The sequence below is a fragment of the Equus caballus genome, chromosome 15, assembly GCF_041296265.1.
Source record: "Equus caballus isolate H_3958 breed thoroughbred chromosome 15, TB-T2T, whole genome shotgun sequence".
NCBI lineage: Eukaryota > Metazoa > Chordata > Mammalia > Perissodactyla > Equidae > Equus > Equus caballus.
Window position 1 is genome coordinate 30,813,191 of NC_091698.1, and position 21,481 is coordinate 30,834,671.

Genomic DNA, 21,481 nt, shown 5'->3' on the forward strand with positions numbered 1-21,481 from the left:
AGCTAAAAGAATAAACTATCTAGGAATAAATTTAACCAAGGAGGTGAAGGACTTATACAATGAAAACTATAAGACATTACTGAGAGAAATTGATAATGACATAAAGAGATGGAAAGAGATTCCTTGTTCATGGATCAGAAGAATAAACATAGTTAAAACGTCCATACTACCCAAAGCAATCTACAGATTCAATGCAATCCCTATCAGAATCCCAATGACGCTCTTCACGGAAATAGAGCAAAGAATACTAAAATTCATATGGGGCAACCAAAGACCCTGAATTGTTGAGGCAATCCTGAGAAAAAAGAACAAAGCTGGAGGTATCACAATCCCTGACTTCAAAATGTACTACAAAGCCATAGTGATCAAAATGGCATGGTACTGGTACAAAAACAGACACACAGATCAATGTATCAGAACTGAAAACCCAGAAATAAAACCACACATCTACGGACAGCTAATCTTCAACAAAGTTGCCAAGAACATACAGTGCAGAAAAGATAGTCTCTTCAATAAATGGTGTTGGGAAAACTGGACAGCCACATGCAAAAGAATGAAGGTAGACCACTACCTCACGCCATACACAAAAATAAACTCGAAATGGATCAAAGACTTGAAGATACGTCCTGAAACTATAAAACTCCTGGAAGATAATATTGGTAGTACGCTCTTTGACATCGAACTAAAAAGGATCTTTTCAAATACCATGTCCTCTCAGACAAGGGAAACAAAAGAAAAAATAAGCAAGTGGGGATTCATCAGACTAAAGAGCTTCTTCAAGGCAAAAGAAACTAGAATCAAAACAAAGAGACAACCCACCTATTGGGAGAAAATATTTGCAAACCATATATCTGACAAGGGGTTAATCTCCATAATATATAAGGAACTCACACAACTGAACAATAAAAAAACAAACAACCCGATCAAAAAATGGGCAGAGGAGATGAACAGACATTTTTCCAAAGAAGAAATACAGGTGGCCAATAAACACATGAAAAGATGTTCAAGATCACTAATAATCAGGGAAATGCAAATCAAAACTATGCTAAGATACCACCTTACTCCTGTTAAAATGGCTATAATCACTAAGACTAAAAATAACAAATGTTGGAGAGAGGGTGGAGAGAAGGGAACCCTCATACACTGTTGGTGGGAATGCAAACTGGTGCAGCCACTATGGAAAACAGTATGTAGAGTTATCAAAAAATTGAAAATAGAAATACCATACAACCGAGCTATCCCACTATTGGGTACTTATCCAAAGAACTGGAAATCAACAATTCAAAGAGACTTACGCACTCCTATGTTCATTGCAGCATTATTCACAAAAGCCAAGACATAGAAGCAATCCAAGTGCCCATCGACTAATGATTGGATAAAGAAGATGTGGTATATATATATACAGTGGAATACTACTCAGCCATAAAAAGACAAATTCATCCCATTGCAATATCATGGAAGGACCCAGAGGGAATTATGCTAAGCGAAATAAGCCAGTCTGAGAAAGACAAACACCAGATGATTCACTCATATGTGGAATGTAAACAAGTACCAGGACAAAGAAAACAGTTCAGTGGTTACCAGGGGAAGGGGGTGGGGAGGGTGGGCACAGAGGATGAAGGGGAGCACTTATGTGGTGACAGTCAAGAAGTAGTGTACAACTGAAATCTCACAGTGATGTAAACTATTATGAACTCATTAAAAAAACAAACATGGTAACAGATGATAAACACTTTGACAAGCTCATCAGCAGACTGGACACAGCTGAAGAAAGAATCAGTGAAATCGAAGGTAGGTTGATAGAAACTAGCCAACTGAAACACACAGGAAATAAACTGACAGGTTTGGGAAAGGAATGAAGTTGAATTTCATAATTAAGAAGTAGATTTTCCTCATCAATTTCTGAAATTTACCACATTTCTCTCAGCCTGTGACCCCAATGGTGCTGTGTGAATGATGCTATTGGGGTCAGCACTTACCCAGAGACTTGCGGCTTCTGCAGCCCCCACAGTCTTGGAGACAGCACAGAGGAGCTGCTGTGCATTTTCTACCAGGAGCTCTTCAGAGGACTTGCTTCTGGCCAGGGAGGCCTTTACACTTGGGAGTCGACAGGAGGAACACTGTTAACATTGCCCCAAGTAAAAGGTGCAATCCCAAATAAATAAATACCAGAAGGTTTTAACGTGAGCCTCTTCCAGAAAGCTGGGATGCCTTTGTGGGGTCTATTCAGAGAAAGAATGTTCTAAAGGCATAATTTAATATCTTAAAATAAAATTTATACTTTGATACTAAGAAAGTATGACTCACGTAGTATCTATAAATTAGCAAGAAGAAGTAAGGTTTTTTTCTTGAGGTAACATTGGTTTATAACATTATAGAAATTTCAGGTGTCCATCGTTATAATTTGACTTCTGTATAGACTAAATCGTGCTCGCCACCAAAAGTCTAGCTGCCATCCATCACCATACACATGTGCCCCTTTACCCCTTTCGTCCTGCTCCCCACCCCCTTCCCCTCTGGTAATCACCAATCTGTTCTCTGTATCTGTGTTTGTTGTTGTTTACTGAAGAAAAGTTCCAGAACATCCATATATAATGAAAGGGAACAAGAAATTTTGTCTAGAATAGCATTCAGGACTTAAAATAAAAGTTCTAATCAAAGATCGGACTGGTATTTCCTAACTGAATTACACACCTCAATGATATTTGTTTTAAACTGAATGTAACTGAATTTAGTAAGACAAGTTTTTGTTTTACCAATGAAAATGAAGATGCTGTGAAACTTCAGTGACTATCAGTGACAATCTCAGGACTTCCAGAGCCTTTAGAAGATTGAGAGCTTGATGAACACAGGTGTATTAATTATGCCTTTTTATTTTCTGGATTTCTGATGCATGACATCTTAGAGTCTTGCTGACATTGGAAAGACTGCCCCTCCCGGGGTTAGTCAATTCCTAGAGATAGTAAACGACTCACCTGCAAGTGCACCTTCTATATGCAAAGTAGCCAATCTGAAGCCCACAGCCCCACCACCTCCTTTATGGGGCTCTCACACCCTAGGCCACTGTTCCCCTGCCCCAGTCACCCCAGGGCCAGGTACCAGACAGCTAGAGACAACCTCCATACTCCAGAGCCCACCTAAATGATTCAGTGAACTAGCCAATCCTAAACGTGTTTAGCCTGCTTACCCTGCCTTGCCCATTCCTTCCCATGGAAACTGCAATGAAGGCTCCTGTCTGTGCTGTCCCCTCCCTCCTTCTGCTTATTGATTGACCCCGGTGCTTCCCCATGTGGCCCGGCATGGCATGCCATGCCTCCTGTTTCTAGGGACCTGTGAAGGATCTTCTTCCCTCACGACAATCATTTCCATATTTGTGTGTCTTATCATTCCCGATTTAAACAAATCCTGAGTACCCTTACAACAATACTCATACTTGAATTTTAGCCGTTCCTGTATGTTAAGTAGAAAAATCGGGGTAGCTAATCTTGAGATGATTACATACCTGAAATGTTATTTCCTAGGGAACAGTAACCAGGTTTTATTTTTAGTTTAAAACAATTTATACACCCTGGTGTTGGTGATGTTATTTTTGTGTGTGTGTGAGGAAGACTGGCCCAGAAGTAACATCTGTTGCCAATCTTCCTCTTTTTGCTTGAGGAAGATTGTCGCTGAGCTAACATCTGTGCCAATCTTCCTCCATTTTATGTAGGACACCGCCATAGCATGGCTTGAAAAGCGGTGTGTAGGTCTGTACCTGGAATCCGAACCAGGGAGTGTGGGCTGCTGGAGCGGAGCATGCGGACTTAACCACTGCGCCATTGGGCCAGCCCCGGTGATGTTATTTTTATGCCTCACAATAACTGATCACGGTTTTAACTATCAAGCTTTTCCATAAGATAAGTATATTACTAATAAAAGTTTGTTATGACAAATGCACCACTGCAGGTATCAAGGACTCAGGTTGAAATGAAATCATTCTATACTGACATTACGATGTTCTATATTATCGACATGAAAGCTGTTATATGGAGACAATTAACAAAAACTGCTCAAGTCCAGATTTTGGGCACATTAAATGAATTAATCTTAACACAAAATCCGTACCGGCATAGTTTTTCTTAGGGAGATGACATTCACAGTGCTTTCACTTTGCAATTAGTGTATTTTTTATAGATAACTGGGACTTCATTAGATATGATTAGTATAAAAACAAATAGAGAACTAAAGGTCAAAATTTAAATGTGATTATAAAGCAGAGATCAGTCATTTGTGTTTGCAGATTAACCGTGAAGTGATGAGAGCACAGCAGCACCCCTGGAGGGAGTGCACAGTGTCGTGAAGGGAGGATGGACCAACGGGGAAGAGCTCCTAAGTTCTGAGGGATACGGTTTTAAAAAGACTCAGGTGCCGGCCCCATGGCCGAGTGGTTAAGTTCGCGCACTCCGCTTCAGCAGGCCAGGGTTTCACCAGTTTGGATCCTGGGCATAGACATGGCACCGCTCATCAAGCCATGCAGAGGTGGCATCCCACATGCCACAACCAGAAGGACCCACAACTAAAAATACACAACTGTGTACCGGGGAGCTTTGGGGAGAAAAAGGAAAAATAAAATCTTTAAAAAAAAATCCTTATGTTTACTTTATGTTCACACCTCCTCAGGAACTAGTTTCCCAGGTTAAATCTTTTTTTTCTTTCTTATGTATATTATCAGATATAATATATTTGTGATACAATGGGAGATAACAGTGGCTTAAATGTTTTTTGTGCTCTGTAATAATTCTCTATATTTTCAATATTTGATATTCCCAAATAAATGTGGATTCTTGGAGGATAAAACATGAAAAGAAGTATAACAAAAAAAAGGAATTATAAGCCCCCTCTGAGCCCTCCCTCTGGGTCTTGAGAAAGTGGAGCAAGCAGTTTCCACCGAAGACGGCTCCTACCCGGAGATGATGCGGAGCTGGCTGCTCACTGTCTGAATCTGCTCTACCGCACACAGAAGCTCCCGGGAACATCTTTGATCTGTGCAGTTCTTAGCAATGATGCAGATAAGTTTGGCGAAGTTTTGTCCAGAAGTCGCAATTTTCCTAGCAGAGGTGATGAGCTGATCTTTGGTCTATATCAAAAGAAATGAAAGAGTTAGGTGTGGGTAAACACCGCCCTCACAGGTTTTCCCTAAGAAATTGGCAGTAAATTGGAAAGCATCCAAAACTCGCTTGGCACAACTTACTTCAGCCCCAGAATGAATATATTTGAGCTTGGTTTAAACCATGATCTCCTGAATCACCTCCGCAGGCTTCCAGAACAGCCTCTCCTGAGTTAGTAAGAAGCATACTCTCCTGGAAACCAGCAGAATGAGGTGGCCCAGGCCCATCTGTCTGTGGGGGATGCTGAAGGGAAGGCAGCCCAGCCTCTGGTCACGAGCTAGCCCTTTCTCCACGGGAGCTGTGGCCTGCACGGGCTCAGAGTTAATTTTCATCAGGCCCAAGGGAGAAATGAGCCCCTAAGAAGGGCCAGGTGTGGAGAACACCCCGGTTGAATGGGGTCTTGGCTGGCGCAAAGGACTACAGTCACACGTAGAGCTTCCCAGCTGGGAACCAGTAATTAATGGGCTGGGGACAGAAGTCACCCCTTAGTTAGCTGATTTGAAATTTTTTATTTTTTTTGAGGAAGATCAGCCCTGAGCTAACATCTGCTGCCAATCCTCCTCTTTTTGCTGAGGAAGACTGGCCCTGAGCTAACATCCGTGCCCATCTTCCTCTACTTTATATGTGGGATGCCTACCCCAGCATGGCGTGCCAAGCGGTGCCATGTCCACACGGGGATCCGAACCGGTGAACCCTGGGCCACCGAAGCGGAACGTGCGCACTTAACCGCTGCACCACTGGGCCGGCCCCTGATTTGAAATTTTAGTTTCTCTGGGCCTTATTCTTCTTCATTTGAAAAGAGAGATTTGGACTAGATCAGCAGTTTCCATTCCTTTCTTTCTTTTTTTAAGAGCAACAGAGCCCTTTATCCAAATAAATTCTTAAACATAGTGGTGAATGTTGAGGCAGCTAGCACAGGTAAAAGGTGGGCTGCTCCTGGTCATGCGGAGCCCAAAAAAAACCTCGCCTGCTTGTCTGGGATGAGCAGGTAAATGGCCTTTCAACAGGCCACAGGAAAGTAAAAATAGGGGGCCAGAGGAAAACCCAGGAAGGGCCCCAAGTCCTGCTGATGTAGCCAGCCTGCAGACAGGGTGGCCCCTCCTCCCCAAATTTGGCTCAGACGCTGAGACTGATGATGCCACACATGAACCAAGAAGGTATGGACAGTTTTAGTACTCACAGAATGAGGCTTTCTGGGGACAGCAGGGCAGGCTCCCAACCAGGTCGGAAAACAGCTTCAGAGAGCAAGGAAAGGAGACTGGCTTGGCTTCTGTTGTGGCTGGGGATGGCGCCGGGACGCGGGTGTCCACTCATCAGCCAGGGCTTGTGTGGTCTGAACTGACCACTGGCACCAAAGAAGGCAATGCCTGGGCTTTTTTATTGACTTGCCCAGATGAGGAGCAAGAAGGGAAGGGGGGGAGGGGGCTTGAAAGCTGTCAGCAGAGATCAAAAATGGGGCCAGACTCTTTTGTACCTGCCCTGGTGAGGGACCCTAAATGCCATGAGGAATGGACACTAACTTAATGGACAGAGCTTAATTTTCCTTGCCCCATTCTTTTCATAACGGCTGGCCCTAGTTGGGAACCATTTCCTGGCACCCTCTTCTCCACATATTGTGCTGTCTCAGCTTCTCCAGTAAGGAGAAAACAATTCTATTAAACCTAGCATTAGAGGCTTAGTTTATTAGACGTATTGGCAATTCCAGATAAGAAAGGAGTGAGTACAGGCATGTCCAATGCCTAATTCAAAGCAATCCCAAACTCCGTGGCAGACCAGAGGGAGAAACCTTTGGGAACAGAGACAGCCTTTGTGAAACACAGGACTCAAACAGCTGTTCCTAAATTAGCCAAACCTGCCAGGTCGTTTGGCACAACGTTGCCCCTTCTTTTCTAAAGACTGATGTCGCAACCCCAAACCGAGAGCCATTCAAAACATCCAAGGCAGCACCACTTCTTTATGATGTCCCAGGAGAATATGTGGATCCTCAGACCCTTGAGAATTTGTTTTATGATATGGCACCCCAGTTAGCAAATGAGTCCTAAAATATGGATTTCGCTTCTCCTTGGATGAGGCTCGGGTCTGGCCAAGCTCTTTGCATCTGTCAGCTCTCTCCCAGTACTAAACGTGGGTTTGATTACCTGATTTCGGAATCATTGGTCTTTAGGATAAGAATGAAAAGGAATACTGAAAGGATGAGGATGAGGGGAGGGTGAGAGAAGAACCCCCTTTTGTCCCATGGATATTTTATTTTATACACATTGCTACAGTTCCTTAACCTGGATAATGACTTGAGGAATTGGCATTGTTCTCTGCTGGCACACGGAAAGTGTTCAAATGAAGATGTGAAATATGACGCTGTGGAAAGTCTTCAGTAAGATCACCTCCATGTGTGAAGGAGAAGGGCTCAACTGAAGAGGTCAAGCCGGAATATTCCAGAACTCAAAACCCAGGTCTCAAAGGTGCCAGAGAAAACTCAAACCACATGAGAAGAGTCTTGTGTAGACCTCTGCCAAGAAAGAAGACGCTTACGTTTTCTGCCTCTCCAAGGAACACCTTCCCACCTTCCTCCTTGCTTCCTCCAACTCCACCCCCAGCCTCGGGGCTGAAGAGTTGCTAATACATCTGACTTAAGTTAGTGTCACAGACTCTCAGTGTTCTAATTCAGGGAATCTTAGTTCCTTCACTCCTATGCGGCCGGTTGCCCCCTAACCAGCCATTTTAAACTCTTTTCTCTTTTTTTCTCAAGAGTACCAGGTACTTTGGCTGTTAGAATCTGGTTGGTGTTAAGACCAGGATTTGAAGGCTTTGGGGGAGAATGCTGCCTAGTCACTCCACTTGACCAGGCACTAGCCTCACCATAGAAAATTATCCTTTGTTTTTCCTTTTGTCATTTCCTGTAAGTGTACATTTCCCTAGGGAACTCCCTGGGATGGAGGGTTTGCATATTCCTGGCCCCTCAGCCACACACCAAGGCCAGCACCCAAGTCCTGTATAAATTAGAGTATCTGAGACATTTGGAAAGAAACTGAGAGTCAGCCAGCAAAGGTAACCACGCCCACTTCTGATCTAATGACCTTAGGGTAACTGACTGAGAAACTGACTGGGCAGGGGTTGGGAGGAGGGACAGGACAAGGAGAGGCCCGAGTCTTGGGCGTGGCACGACTGCTGGGCTCAGCTTTGCAGTCACCTCATCAGGGGGTGCCCTGACGTCCAGCCTTCTCTTCTGGGCCCCCTCCCCTACACCCAGAATGAGAAGGTGGGGCCCTATGGGGCCCAGTCATGGATTCTGGAGCCATCAGTACCCAGCAGACCTACACTGGAAAGCCATTCTCTCTCTTCCTTCTGGTCCACACATTTAGTAAATGGACTCTTTTTTTTCAGTGTTGGTGTGTGGATGTTAAACAATGCTTAACTAACTTTAACCAAGAAGAGGGCCAAAGAGAATTAGAACCAGTCACGCATGATTGAAGCAGCCCCCTTCCTCTCCAGGCTGGGCTGGCCCTGCACGGCTCTCATCCCGCAGGAGGTCAAGCCCTGTGAGCTCTAGTTTGCGGAATTTTTAAAGGTGTAAATGGCTCCCTTCAGTTCATCCTGCTGGGATGTGGATGAGTCCTTGATTTTACCAAATTGCAGCTTCTGGCAATTATCTGTCCTGGTGGAATAAGACAAAGCCTCTGTAACTGAGCCCAAAAGCAGAGGGGAAGAGAGAAATGAAGTGGGCTTTATGATATGCCCAGAGAGAGAAAGAAGAGAGCATGTAAAAATGTGAAGTGCCCAGGGGCCCCTGAGTGCCGCCCTTCCTTCCTGGGAGCTGCCCCTGCTGGCCCGGCTCCTGGGGGACAGTAGTTGGGAGCCCCACTTCCCCCATGGTGCCATTTCCTCCCACCACCCCATGAAGGTGTGGGGACCTGGAATTGGCCACCCCAAGATATGTCTCTTTGGCATCAGGATTATTTGAGGCTGATTGCTTTTGATAAACTGGGACAGGCAAGGAGGCTCTGAGGAATGGAACTTGCCCTTTGTTAGGACACATTTACGTTTGTAAGGTAAATCTCTATCTGTAAAAGGTGCCTCCCTCTCTGTACCAGGAAGAAGAAAAATGACCTTCTCTCTAGAAACTCTTAATCAATACCAAAGGCAAGGACTTAAATCTGCATTTTATTGTGCTAGGCTGCTAACCTCCTGTAACTGACTTCCCTCCCCCTCCCAACGTTGGCATTTCTTAAGGATTAAGCATCTTTCCTTAGGCTAGGAACTGATTGCTGCGCTCACCTGTGACCACCCGGCTCAAGACAATAGACTTGCCTCTTGCTACGCCCTCTGAGACAGCAGACCACTACCTGCTGTGTCCATCAAGCACTGTGCCGACAGGGCAATCTTGTGACTATTGTGGGAGGGACATTTCAATCACATGTGAAACACCCTGTTTGGGGGTATATAACCACTATGTGCACCCCACTTCTTTGGTGCCCTTTCTTCCTTCAGGAAGAAAGGCCCCGGGCCATGGTTCCTCATAAAGCTTTGTTTAATTTTCTCTTGCTATTCTGTCTCATGTGAATTTAATTCATTCTCCAGCCAGACGAACGCACATTTGGGAAGAGGAAATGTCTTCCTCCCCTACAAAGGCCAAGTACCATGATGCGTCCTCTCCTCCTCAAACTCTGGGCCATTAGGAACACCTCCTTGGCCATCTCCCGGGTAATCTGGGTGATTCTGTTCCCACTGTCCGCGCTGCCGTCCTCCGGCAGAGGCTGGTCCAGATCAGCGCGCAGCCAGGCTGGACAGCCAGGGGCGCTGGCGGGGGTGCCGCTCTGCTGCTGCTGTAAGAAGAAGACAGAACTAATGAAACTCCTGATTCTCAGAGCTTTAAACTACAGTGGGGATGTGAACAGCCTTTTTATCATTTTATAAAGAAGAGTGAGAATCCAGAGGATTTCCCGATTCCCACATGCCAGCAGTTCTTGGCAATTTTCTCCAAATATGTAGGAAAACAGTGAGAAGAGGAGACAAGGAGCCCATTACTCTGTGTTCCATTCATCCAGAATTGACAAAAACTGAAACCTCGCACACTCAGGTCCCAGGATAGTTAACGTATGACGTTTTCTTTCCCTCTGTGAATTTTTAAGCCTTACGTGGGAGAAGGGAGAATCTACAGCTTCTTGAAGAAATGCAGGAATCCTCGAATGATCTGAGCAGAGGGGACTTAGGGTGCAGGGGAAAAGGGAAATGCCTGCTCTCCCCCCAGCTATGTTGGGAATAGGGCCCCTTCTCATGGTGATGACATTTTAATGAGAAAAACAAAGACTAATGGGGTGGAGAAACCCATGGTCTGGTCAGCTTTATCTTGGGAGAAGAGCCAGGGAAGGGCCTGGGATGGTCTGTGCGGCCGAGCACAAGGTCAAGAAGAGGACAGATCAGGTTGTACATAAAATGCTGGGCTGAGCACGTCTGCAAGGGAACTTCTCGGGCACTGCCAACCTACTGTATCCCCCACTGACTTTGATCACAGTCAGTATAAGTCAATCAAGTGTTTGGGATCCGTGATGCCTAACTGTCCTGTCTGGTGCCCTGGAAGGAAATGACCATGTGTGGAAGCCATTGAACAGACCCAGCATCCTTCCAGTCAATCCTTCATTTTGCCTGTGCTGGTTCAACATAGATTCCTGCCACTTGCAAACAAAAGAACCCCAATTGGAGCAGGGAGGTAACATCCCAGAGGGCAAGGTGGCATGAAGCAGCCTGCTCCACTGGAGGACTCTGTCAGTCACCACAAGGGGGACCACCACCAGTTGGAGTAACTGGGAAAAACCTCATAAAAGTCAGTTATTATAGCCACTACTTATAGGACGCTTACTATGTGCCAGACAAGTGCAAGTATTTTACATGGATGCTTTCAGTAACCCTCCGCCAGGGAAGTATCAATGTTCTCATTTTCTAGACTAGAATCTTGAAGCCCAAAATAGCTCAGAAGCTTCTCTGAGGTCTCAGAGCTGGGCAGAGGCAGGCTTGGCCCAGGAGTCCGATTCCCCAGCTTGGACTCTCGAGGCTGCACTGTGCTGCCTGCCAGGTGTGAATTACACACATAGGCACCAAGGCAGCTTTTTCTGGAACTTGACAGGGGACTCTGGTTACCAGAAAAGAAGGGTGAGGTGGGGGAGGAGGAAAGGTGCTGACTATCTCACCGTGCCCAGGTCTGCTGTGATTGTCCCAGCGATGCCTGGATCAGCAGTGCAGGTCCCCACTGAGCTCCCTGGGGTGTCTCTTGGGGCAGCACCCTGAGAATCCATACTGCCCGCTGCAGCCATTCCTGATGCACCCTCCGCATGGTGGAGCTGGCGCTGGACAGGGTCCTGTTCATCACTGGGCTTCATCACTGCTGTCTCACTACTGGGCTTCAAGCACTGGGCCAGGAGTCTCCAGGCCTTGGTGTGACCACCTTTCCAAGCCTGGAGCTGGGTCACAGCATGGTGGGCCTTAGCTGCCCACTCCCACTGAAGCCAGTCCAGGATGTGCATTCCCCACTCCTCTGGGTGTTCTCGGACCACAGGGACCCTCTGGGCTACCTCCTTGGTGAGGACAAGAATGCTCTCCAGCGCCACAAGGAGACTCTCCTGGCAGGGCCCAGACTCCTGACCTCCTGCCACGATTTCTTGCACAGCTTGGATACCAGACACCATTCTTTCCAGGGAGCTTTCTGGCCTGGTCTGGGGGTCTCTGCAGACAGAAAGTCTTGGGCAGAAGGCAGCTTGGAGGGCATGTTCATAGTCTGCATTGATGCTGCTGAGATGGCCAGTCAGGGCCTTGGCTCGAAGGGTGAGCTCCAAGTAGAGAAGTTCAAAGCGTGTGGACAGGCTGGGTGATGGTTTGGGGGAGGAGGCCAGGATCTGTGCCACATCCAGCAGAGCTTCTGTGAGCACATGAACTTCCCTGCACAGAAAGGAGATTTCACCCTTTACTTTCTCCTCCCCACACAGTAGGGAAGACAGCCTGGCAGCCTCTTGTAGCCTCCGAGAAACATCTGCTGCCTGAGCCAACCCTTCCTGCAGCCCTTGCTGGTCATTCACAGCTTGTCGCAGGAACAAGAACAGGCCTTGTCTCCCGCTGAGCCTCTCCATGCACTGGAGCAGGTCTTGGATAGTCACTGACCATAGAAGGCACCCATCCTCAATGCTCTCCTCCCATGACTTGAGGTCTTGGAGGCCATCAGAGGCCAGAATCTTGTCCAACAGCTGTTTAGCGTGGGTCTCTGCCTCCTGCAGTCTGCCTTGCATTTGTAAAAGTGCTTCTGGATGCCCAGTCGAGTCAGAATCCTTTTTACCCAAATCCATGGGCCCACTTTTTGCTGCTAGTTGAACCACTGAGGCTAAATTCTGCTGAAGCTCCACAAACACTGCCATGTTTTCTCGAAGATCAGCTGCTGGGTCGTTGCAAAATAGCTGTTGACACAGAGGGTACCAGTCACCAGCCATGGCTACTAAACCCTGCCTGGTTTCCCTAGTTCTGCCAGACAGTTGCAGAGCCACTTCCACAAGCCTATCAGTTCCAGCAGTTGTACAATGTGCTATCTCCCCTGCTAAGTCACTAGCAGAAGGTACCAGTGTTGAGATTTCTTCGAGTCCAGTCATCCTCTTCAACCCCAGTGGTCCCTCCCTAGCCAAGGCCTCTTGAGCTGCATCCACAGCTGCATCCTGATCCTGCAGGCTGCTGCAAGCTGAAGTCACTGCCTGGCTCTCTACAGCAAGGACAAGTTTGCTGATGGCAGGAAGTGGAGAGCCCCCCCTCTGTGGACGGGTGCCAGGAATCCAGGGACTGGAAAGATGGTCCCTGGGCGGATAGGAGGTGCCTAGATCACTTTTCCCTAACCCAGAGCCCCTTTGGTGTTTCAGTTCAGAAACTATGGAGTCCTGAAGGCTGGGGAGAATAAAATAAGGCTGTCTCTTAGCAATATCAAACCTTTGGACTTGGTGTCGAAGGGGGCTGAGGATATCTGGGTGGTTAGTCCCATCCAGACCCTCTCGGATGCTCTGAGCTGAGCAGATCAGATGCTTTGCCATGGTTAAAAACGCATCTGTGTCCTGAGAGCTGTGCCCACCTGAACAGCGCTCAGCAGCTGCACCCAGGACCAGGGAAGATTCCTCCAGCTGCCGAATCAAGACTCTCAGGCCATTCCGGAAAATGGGATCTCGATCTTGGTCCACATACCTGCTCATCACCTGCCCTATGTGCGTGGCTCGGCCCTGTAAATATGCCACGAGTCGAGAAAACTCTCTAGAATCTCTCTTCCTCAAAGCCCATGTAAAGAAGTCCAAGCGCTTGGTCATTTCCTGAATGGACACACCCAGGAACTCAGGAATATTGAGAACGTCGTCAAAACAGGCCAGTAGGCCTTCAGATGCCCTGGCCCACGCCTGAAGCACGGCCTGCAGGGCGGCGGGGCTCCAGTCCGGACCAGACCCTTCGGGGCTTTGCGAGAAAAGCTGTTGCACTCTGACCACAAGCTCCCAGAGGCCCGCCGTGGTGGCCTCGACGTCTTTGCCAGTTTGTTGTCGGGAGCAGCAAACCCAGACTAAGTGCGCCACTCTGAGCATCTGCTTGGCCTGGTCCTGGAAATCAGCAAGGAGAAGCTGGAGGCTCTTTGGCTGGCCCTCGGCATCGCGCGGAGAGCTGAAAGGGGGAGCGGCCAAGGCGGCCTGGACCAGCCTCTGAAGAGGACTTTGCGTGTCGGTGAACGTGTCCAGGATCTGGCGCAGTAACCCAGCGCGGACTCCCTGGGCGAGGGCCTCAGTCGCGGCCTGCAGCGCTGCGCACTCCTGCCCCGGCGGCAGGCTCGCCAGGCCTGTCCCCGGAGACCCATCGATCCGGCCCAGGCGCCGGCCGGCGCCCCGCAGCTCCAGCAGCCGGCGGCAGAGGGCCACCAGGCGCAGCCTGTCGGGCGGCGCGGAGCAGGCGGCCAGGCGCATGCAGGGCCAGAGCACGGCGGCCAGGAGCGCGTCCCGCGGGCCTTCGCGCGCCTGCCCGGGCCCGGGCGCCGCCAGGAGCTCGCGCAGCTGCCGCAGGCGCCGGGGGAGCGCGCCGCTCCGGGCACTGGACGCAGGGGCCGCGGCGCCGGGCTCCAGCCGCGCCAGGAGCTCGCCGAGCGTCTGCCTGGTCAGAGCGAAAACGTGGCCCCGGGAGGCCGCCAGCTGCGGGTCGCGCGGACGCCGGAGGTGGCCACGGGCGGCCGCGAGCAGCGCGGGGACACAGCGCCGCAGCATGCGGCCGGCGCGGCCCAGGCGCCCCCCGGGCCCGCGCGCGGTCAGGCCGCCCAGGCCCCGCAGCGCCGCGGCCAGATCCGCGAAGGGGCCGCGCAGCGAGGCCGCGTCGCCCGCCGCCTCCAGCGCGTCCAGGCAGGTCAGGCACCATCCCGCCGCCCGCACCACCTTCCTCGCCATCGCAGCGTCTTCCAGGAGCAGGACCTGCTCGGGCAGTGAGGGGAAGAGAAGCTTGAAAATGCTAGCACGTTTCTGGAGCGATAGGGAGAGCAAGGGCAGCTGCCTTCCCCCCTCCCCGCGTCCAAACGTCCCAAGACTAAAGCGTATAGAATCTCAGCGTCCCCTTCCCCCAAAAAGGCCACCTCATCTAGGAGTGACATATAAAGAAAAGTCACCTGGAAGAGACGTTTAAAGAAAACGTTTGGCTTAACTGAAAATGTAAGGCCTCTTAAATTTGAGCTACATTAAATGCGGGGTCCGATCTGGGTTTGCAGTGCCCACCTCCGGGTTAGAGGAGGAACGGTCAACCATCTACATGGTAACCAACAGGCAAGGAACTGAAGAGTGTTTAGGAAAGACATGCTATTGGGATGAGGATGATGGGGGCTGGAGAGATGGCCTGTCCAGGAAGTGCCTCTGAGTAGCCTTTCCGAGCCTGACTCTGCCGCTCCTGGATGGCTCTATCACCCTTTGCAACCGAGCTGGTACCAGCCACTTCCACGAGCCTGACCGTCTTCCTCTCTCCTCCTCCCATCAGCAGGTGCCGGAAGCACTCTGGCTCCGCCTCTCTCATCCCCCCCATTCCCAATCTTACTTTAATGAGGATCTCTTAATTTACAAATACATCCACCCCGATAACTCACACTACTAAAGTTTTAATGGTGAACGGTATTAATATTTGATAATATTTAAGGCATATAGATGTTAACAAGGAGCAACGTCCCACCCTAAAAGAGTTGTGCCGTGTGATGGAACTTGAAGATGGAGAATGAAGGTGAGGGGTTATCCAGGCCCCATGAGATCCTTGGAGCTGGAGGTCAATGCAGCAGAGCTTTCATTCTGGAGCCAGTTTGTCAAATAGCATGACAGTGGTAGAGGTTTCCGTGGCTTCTCCCCATAGCTCCAGTCTCGGGTAGAGTGGAAAATGAACACCTCAGTGACACCTTTTTATTAGGGGTTAGTGGCCAAGTGTGGGGGATGAGGGGACCACATGTGGGTTTAAGATCATAGCTCCTACCTCAGTATGCCTACCTGGCTGCCTATGCCAGCCTCCACATTTAGCATTTATTAAATTGGTAATAAACTCTGTGCCTACAGTCTTGGCAGAAACTTGGGCAAATTTCTCTCTCTGAGGCCCGTGTCTACTGTGGGAATGACATGCCCCATCCATGTTTCCCACCAGTGAGCTCTCTGTTCAGACCAAGCAGCCAGCCAGCTCTGACATCAGCCTCACCTTCGTGGTGGCCACTAGGATCCGCTGAGCTGTGGTCACTAGCTCCTCCTGGTGGCTCTGACAGTCCGGCTGAAGATGGAGCTTCTGAGCGACCAGCGTCATGTTCCTCCCGGAGAGGATCAGAGACTCGGCAGCAGGCCCCATTTCCTCGCGGAGCCACTCCTCCTCAGAGTCTCCTGCCAACCTGATCAGACACGTTTCCACTCAGCCTTCACCAACATCTCCATGAATGTAATGTTACAAAAAAGAACTATACCCATAAGGAAACTGTGCTACATAGATGTTACAGAGCACCGTGAAGCCATTAAAACGGTGACATGGGTCTGTATTTATGGTGATAGAAGCCTCTCCAGGACATAGTGTTGAGTAAATAAAACCAAATTGCAGAATAGCATGTATGGCAAGATCTCATTTGTTTTCAATTATGTGCAGAGCTGCATAGAGAACCATTTATCTAGAAGGATAATCACCAAACTGTGGATCTATCTTAGCATTTTAAAATATGCTTTGTTCCCTTTTGAATTGCTCTCATTTTCTCTGCAATGAATGTGTATAATTACTGCAAAAAACAATAATGTCTAGAATCTCATTTTGATCCATGTTATCAAGAGGAAGAGTTTTTGTGTAACAAAAAAATCGGTTTCTCTGAACACAGATGTCCACAGCAACCGTTTGGTTATGTGATTGCAAAAACCTCTCTTTCAATAATCATCCCCATCCACATAAAACAAAACAAGAAAAGTCCCACCTGTTCTGGCCCTTGTCCTTATAATGGTTATTCTTCACAAATGAGGCTGAGGTCTATGCCTTTGGAATTGCAGGCTGGGAGGACACAGGAGTGCCAGCTCAAGTGATCGCTGAGATGCTCCTTTCAGCTTTTGGTCCCTTGCCGAGTGACAGCCAATTTCAACGCCCCTCATCCCTTCCTGCCTCGGACATCCCAGCTACCCTCATGGGAGATACCCCTTGAGTTCCCATGTGCAGAATCACACCAACCCGAACAACTCAGCATAGCAAAATGCCGAAACATGGGGGGAAAAGGGAAGGCGGGAAGGATGCGTGACAGCTGTCTCCTCTTGTTTTACTTCTGACTCCTTGTGGGGGATTTGCACATCAGCTGCAGCTGACACTCAGGCTGCTTGGTCCAGAAATATGACTGTGCCACACCCTGGCAGCTGTTCACTTGCAAAGCTGGGGCCCTCACCCACACAGCCCAGCTTCCTGAATTTTCTCATTTCTCAACGTTAAAAGGAGGGGAGAGATACAAAGCTGTCAAGGATCAGGGCTGTATACGTGAAATGAGGTCGTGGAGTCCAGTGTTAAGGCAATTTATTGGTTGTGTCGTAATATGACCTTGACTGCAAGATAGTTCACAGAGACAAAGCCTGCAATGATCTGCCCAAATAAATCTTCTGATGGAGAAAGAAGCTACAAATGAGGAAAAGGGAAGGCAAGAAAGAACCTTGTAGTGTTGGACTGGAATTAGAAATATCAGTATGACTTACACACATATATGAATATGTATTCAGGCACATAGAGATAAATATCAAGGTATGTGTATCCATGGATCCATGTGTATCCATGGATCCATATATTTCTTTCTTCTTCCTTTTTTTTGGTTTGAGGAAGATTAGCCCTGAGCTAACATCTGTGCCCGTCTTCCTCTATTTTATATGTGGGATGCCTGCCACAGCATGGCTTGGTAAGCAGCACATATGTCCGTGCCCATGGTCTGAGCCTGCGAACCCTGGGACGCTGAACAGAGCTTGTGAACTCAACCGTTATGCCACCGGGCCAGCCCATGCATATATATATTTTTTAGCTCTGTCTGCTGAGAGGCCCTAGGAACAATGATACTCCAGTAGTAATGAGCATATTTAGATTCCAGATCTTGGCTTCTCAATACTATTTTTCAGTAAAAGAAACCAGGACTCCTTGGGGAAGAGGTTGATTCCAGGGCCTGGGCCAGAAAAATACAAGCTGAGCTTAGAAAATAGGGAAATGCTTTTTAAAAAAAAATGGAAATGTGTCAAAATGACACAGGAGCCAATTAGAAGGAGCCTCCAATGACCAAAACTGGAATGAATTGAACAATAAAATAAATAATGACAGTATTGAATCATAACCCATAGGATGAAATAAATACCTATGAGCCTATAGTGTATGAATAATTGAATAAATAAATAAATGGAGGAGAAAGGATAACATTTCTGTACAGAAGAATTCCAATTAATATAGAAAGAATGAGGGAAATAAAATATTATCATCAGGTAAATATCGTAGTAACAATTCTTGCAGGCAAGATACACTGATAGATGCTAGAATTGATGGATGAAAGTTTGAGGAGAAACAGAACAGTTGCAGAAATTTCTCCAAGATACTTACCAGTTACAAAGGGAAAAATAGTGGAGAAATCTATTAGACAGCACTTTAACCAAGTGATAAAGTTTAAAATCACTGGTAATAAGACACATCAATGTCATGATAAAATGCATACAGAAGGACACAACATCACTTCTGTGGTACCCTCAGTACAGACTGAGGTACGTAACCTCAATCTAATCATGAAAAAGAAAGGACAAACCCAAATTGATAGATATTCTTCAAAAATAACTGACCAGTACTCATCACAGTGTCAAGGTCATGAAAGACAAAGAAAGAATGAGGAACTGTCATAGATTGGAAAAGCTTAAGGGGAGACAAACACAATGTGGAATCCTGAATTACATCCTGGAACAGAAAAAGAACATTAGGAGGAAAACTGGTGAAATTTGAATGAGGTCTGTAGTATAGTTAATAGCATTGTACCAATGTTTACTTCCTGGTTTTGAAAATTGTACTATGGATATATAAGTTGTTAACACTAGAGAAAGCTATGTGAAAGGTGTACCTGAACTCTGTATTATTATTTTTTTTTTGAGGAAGATTGGCCCTGAGCTAACTTCTGTTGCTAATCTTCCTCTCCCTGCCCTCTTTCTCCCCAAAGCCCCAGGACATAGTTGTATATCCTAGTTGTAGGTTATTCTAGTTCTTCCCTGTGGGACGCCGCCACAACATGGCTTGATGAGCAACACATAGGTCCACACCCAGGATCTGAACCAGTGAACCCTGGGCCACTGAAGCAGAGGGCACTAACTTAACCACTGGGCCATGGGGCTGGCCCCTCTGTATTATTTTTTAGGAGATTTCTTGAAGTAAAGTTGACATACATATATTTAAGTATAAAATTTAAAAAGCTTGACATATGTGTTCACCCATCAAACCATCACCATAATCAAGATAACAAACATATCCATCACCTCCAAAAGTTTCCCAAAGCCCCTTTGTGCTCCCTCACTCCTGCATTACAATCCATGCCCCCCTCCCACCTCTCCCTGCCACTGATCTGCTTTCTGTCACTATAGATTAGCTTGCGTTACCTGGAGATCTGTGTAAATGAAAAAAATCTACTCCTTTTTTTGTCTGACTTCTTTCATGCAGCACAGTCCTCTTTGGGATTCCTCCATGTCCTTTGTCATTCATTCCTTCACAGTGCTGAGTAGTCTTCCATTGTATGCCTTTGCCAACTTTATTTATCCATTCATCAGTTGAGGGACATCTGGGTTGTTTTCAACATTTGGCTATTACAAGTAAAGCTGCTATGAGCATTAGTGTACAGGACTTTGTATGGACATCTGCTGTCCGTTCTCTTGCATAAATACCTAGGAGTTTTAGGCATATGCTTAACTTTTAAATAAACTGCCAAAACATTTTCCAAAGTAACTGTACCATGTTGCATTCTCATTCGCAGTGTGAGGATTCCACTTCCTCCACATCCTCACCAATACTTGGTACCTTCTTTTAAATTTTAGTCATTTCAATAAAGTATGTAATGTTATCTTGTTGTGGTTTTCACTGGTATTTCCTTCATGGCTAATAAGGTTGAGAATTTTTTCTTCTGCTTACTTGCCATCTGCATATCTTCTTTAAGCATCAGCTTAAATCATTTGACTGTTTTTACTAAGTTGTTTTTTCTTATTACTGAGATTTTATGTTCTTTACATAGTTTTGATGTAAGTTCTTTATCAGATATAGGCTTTATAAATATTTTCTCCCAGTCTCCAGCTTGCCTTTTCATTCTCTTAGTAGTGTCTTTTGAAGAGTAATAGTGTTTTGATTTTTGATAAGGTCCAATTTGTTCTTTTATGGATCATACTTCTGGCATTGTATCTAAGAAATCTGTTCTTAACTCAAGCTCTTGAAGATTTTTTTCCTTCTAGAACTTTTATAGATTTAGGATTTCTATTTAGGTCTGTGATCCATTTTGAGTTAGTTTTTAATATGATCTAAGGTGTAGATTAAAGTTCATTTTTTTGATATGTGAATATCCAATTATTCCAGCACTATTTGTTGAAAGACTAACTTCCTCCACTGATTTGCAAAAAAAAATCAGTGTAAAAAATCAATACTAATTTATATTAGAGTCTAAAAAGTCAGGGATTCATGTTGTAATGAACTAATTCATGCATGGTGTGCAACATTAAAAGAATAATTTAGAATGCATAGCTGCATAATAGAAGAGAAATCAAACTGAGTATTTATTGGACCAGAGCACAATTACGCTAGAAATCAGAAGAAAAAAATAACCAGAAAAATCCCCAGTGCATGGTCCAGGAGAGATCAAACTTGCAAGTGGAGGGGAGAGAAGACATGTTAAATCACCACCTCGCCCAGGGCTGCTGTGATGCTCGTGCTGACCATGCAGGGCACAGCCCAAAAGGCACTGTTCTCCCAGACTCTGAAGTGAATGGTACCTTCTGGGGACGTGCAACACAGTGTTCTTTCTCTGTTAACCAATCGGTATGACCTATTTTATATATACATATCCACGCATGTGTATATATGTACATGGATAGATATGCTTACATGGATGGTTCTTTATATGAATTTTAAAAAAGGAAAGGGAGAGGGAGAAGAAAAAAGGATGGGAAGAGGAAGTGAGAAGGAGAGAAAGAGAAAATATCTGGAATAAATACATACCAAGATGTTCACAGTGGTTATTTCTGGTTGTAGGCTTATGGGTAATTCTTTTCTTCCCCATCTCATTCATATTTTCTGAGTGTTCATCCTATGATACATTTTTAAACAAAAGGAAACATATCCTTGTGTTGGCCTCTTCTTGTGGGGTCTTCCCTGAAGCCTTAACCTGCTGCCAACACTAGTCTGCTGATGTGGCAAATTCCTTCTGGCTTCCTGAGAGCTTACCCAGCAGAGAAACACACTGGGGCTTGCCAGCTGAACACTTAGCACGTTTTGTGCTGACTGCCTCCATTTGGCCTTTCCTGAGAACTCCTTGAGGAGCTGCCCTGGAAGCCAGTGGAGGCAGACTCAAGGCAGAGTATGAATTATTTGCAGTATTGCCCCAGCAGATGGGCTGGACTGTTTCCCATGGTCATGAGCATGCACAATTCTCTTTATAAATAATTTACTTTCCCGGAAGAGATAATACAGCAAAGGCATTTTTACTGAAACAGACCCAAAGGATGTTTAACTTCTCTCAAAATTTAGCATGCCCTTTTTGTGTGTGATTACAAAATGCATTGTGTTAGAAAACTTAGAATGTGAAAAAGGATATTAAATTATTCTAAAAT

At 46.6% G+C, this 21,481-nt stretch overlaps 1 protein-coding gene across 2 annotated transcripts in view; it reads right to left on the reverse strand.

Annotated features, from left to right (window-relative positions):
* Nucleotides 1-21,008, reverse strand: part of LOC102147361 (uncharacterized) — a 31,348-nt gene extending 10,340 nt beyond the window's left edge. The window contains exons 1-6 of one of the 2 annotated variants that reach the window (XM_070236166.1): nt 20,871-21,008; nt 15,852-16,035; nt 11,330-14,602; nt 9,782-9,967; nt 4,944-5,116; nt 1,980-2,097 (exon numbers count right to left, since the gene is read on the reverse strand). In XM_070236166.1, coding sequence (XP_070092267.1) covers nt 1,980-2,097; nt 4,944-5,116; nt 9,782-9,967; nt 11,330-14,602; nt 15,852-15,995 — 3,894 coding nt within the window. In that variant the 5' untranslated portion in view covers nt 15,996-16,035; nt 20,871-21,008. Of the gene's footprint in view, nt 1-1,979; nt 2,098-4,943; nt 5,117-9,781; nt 9,968-11,329; nt 14,603-15,851; nt 16,101-20,870 lie in introns of those variants that run through there. The other variant, XM_070236167.1, reaches the window with a different exon arrangement.
* Between the last annotated feature and the right edge of the window lie 473 nt (nt 21,009-21,481).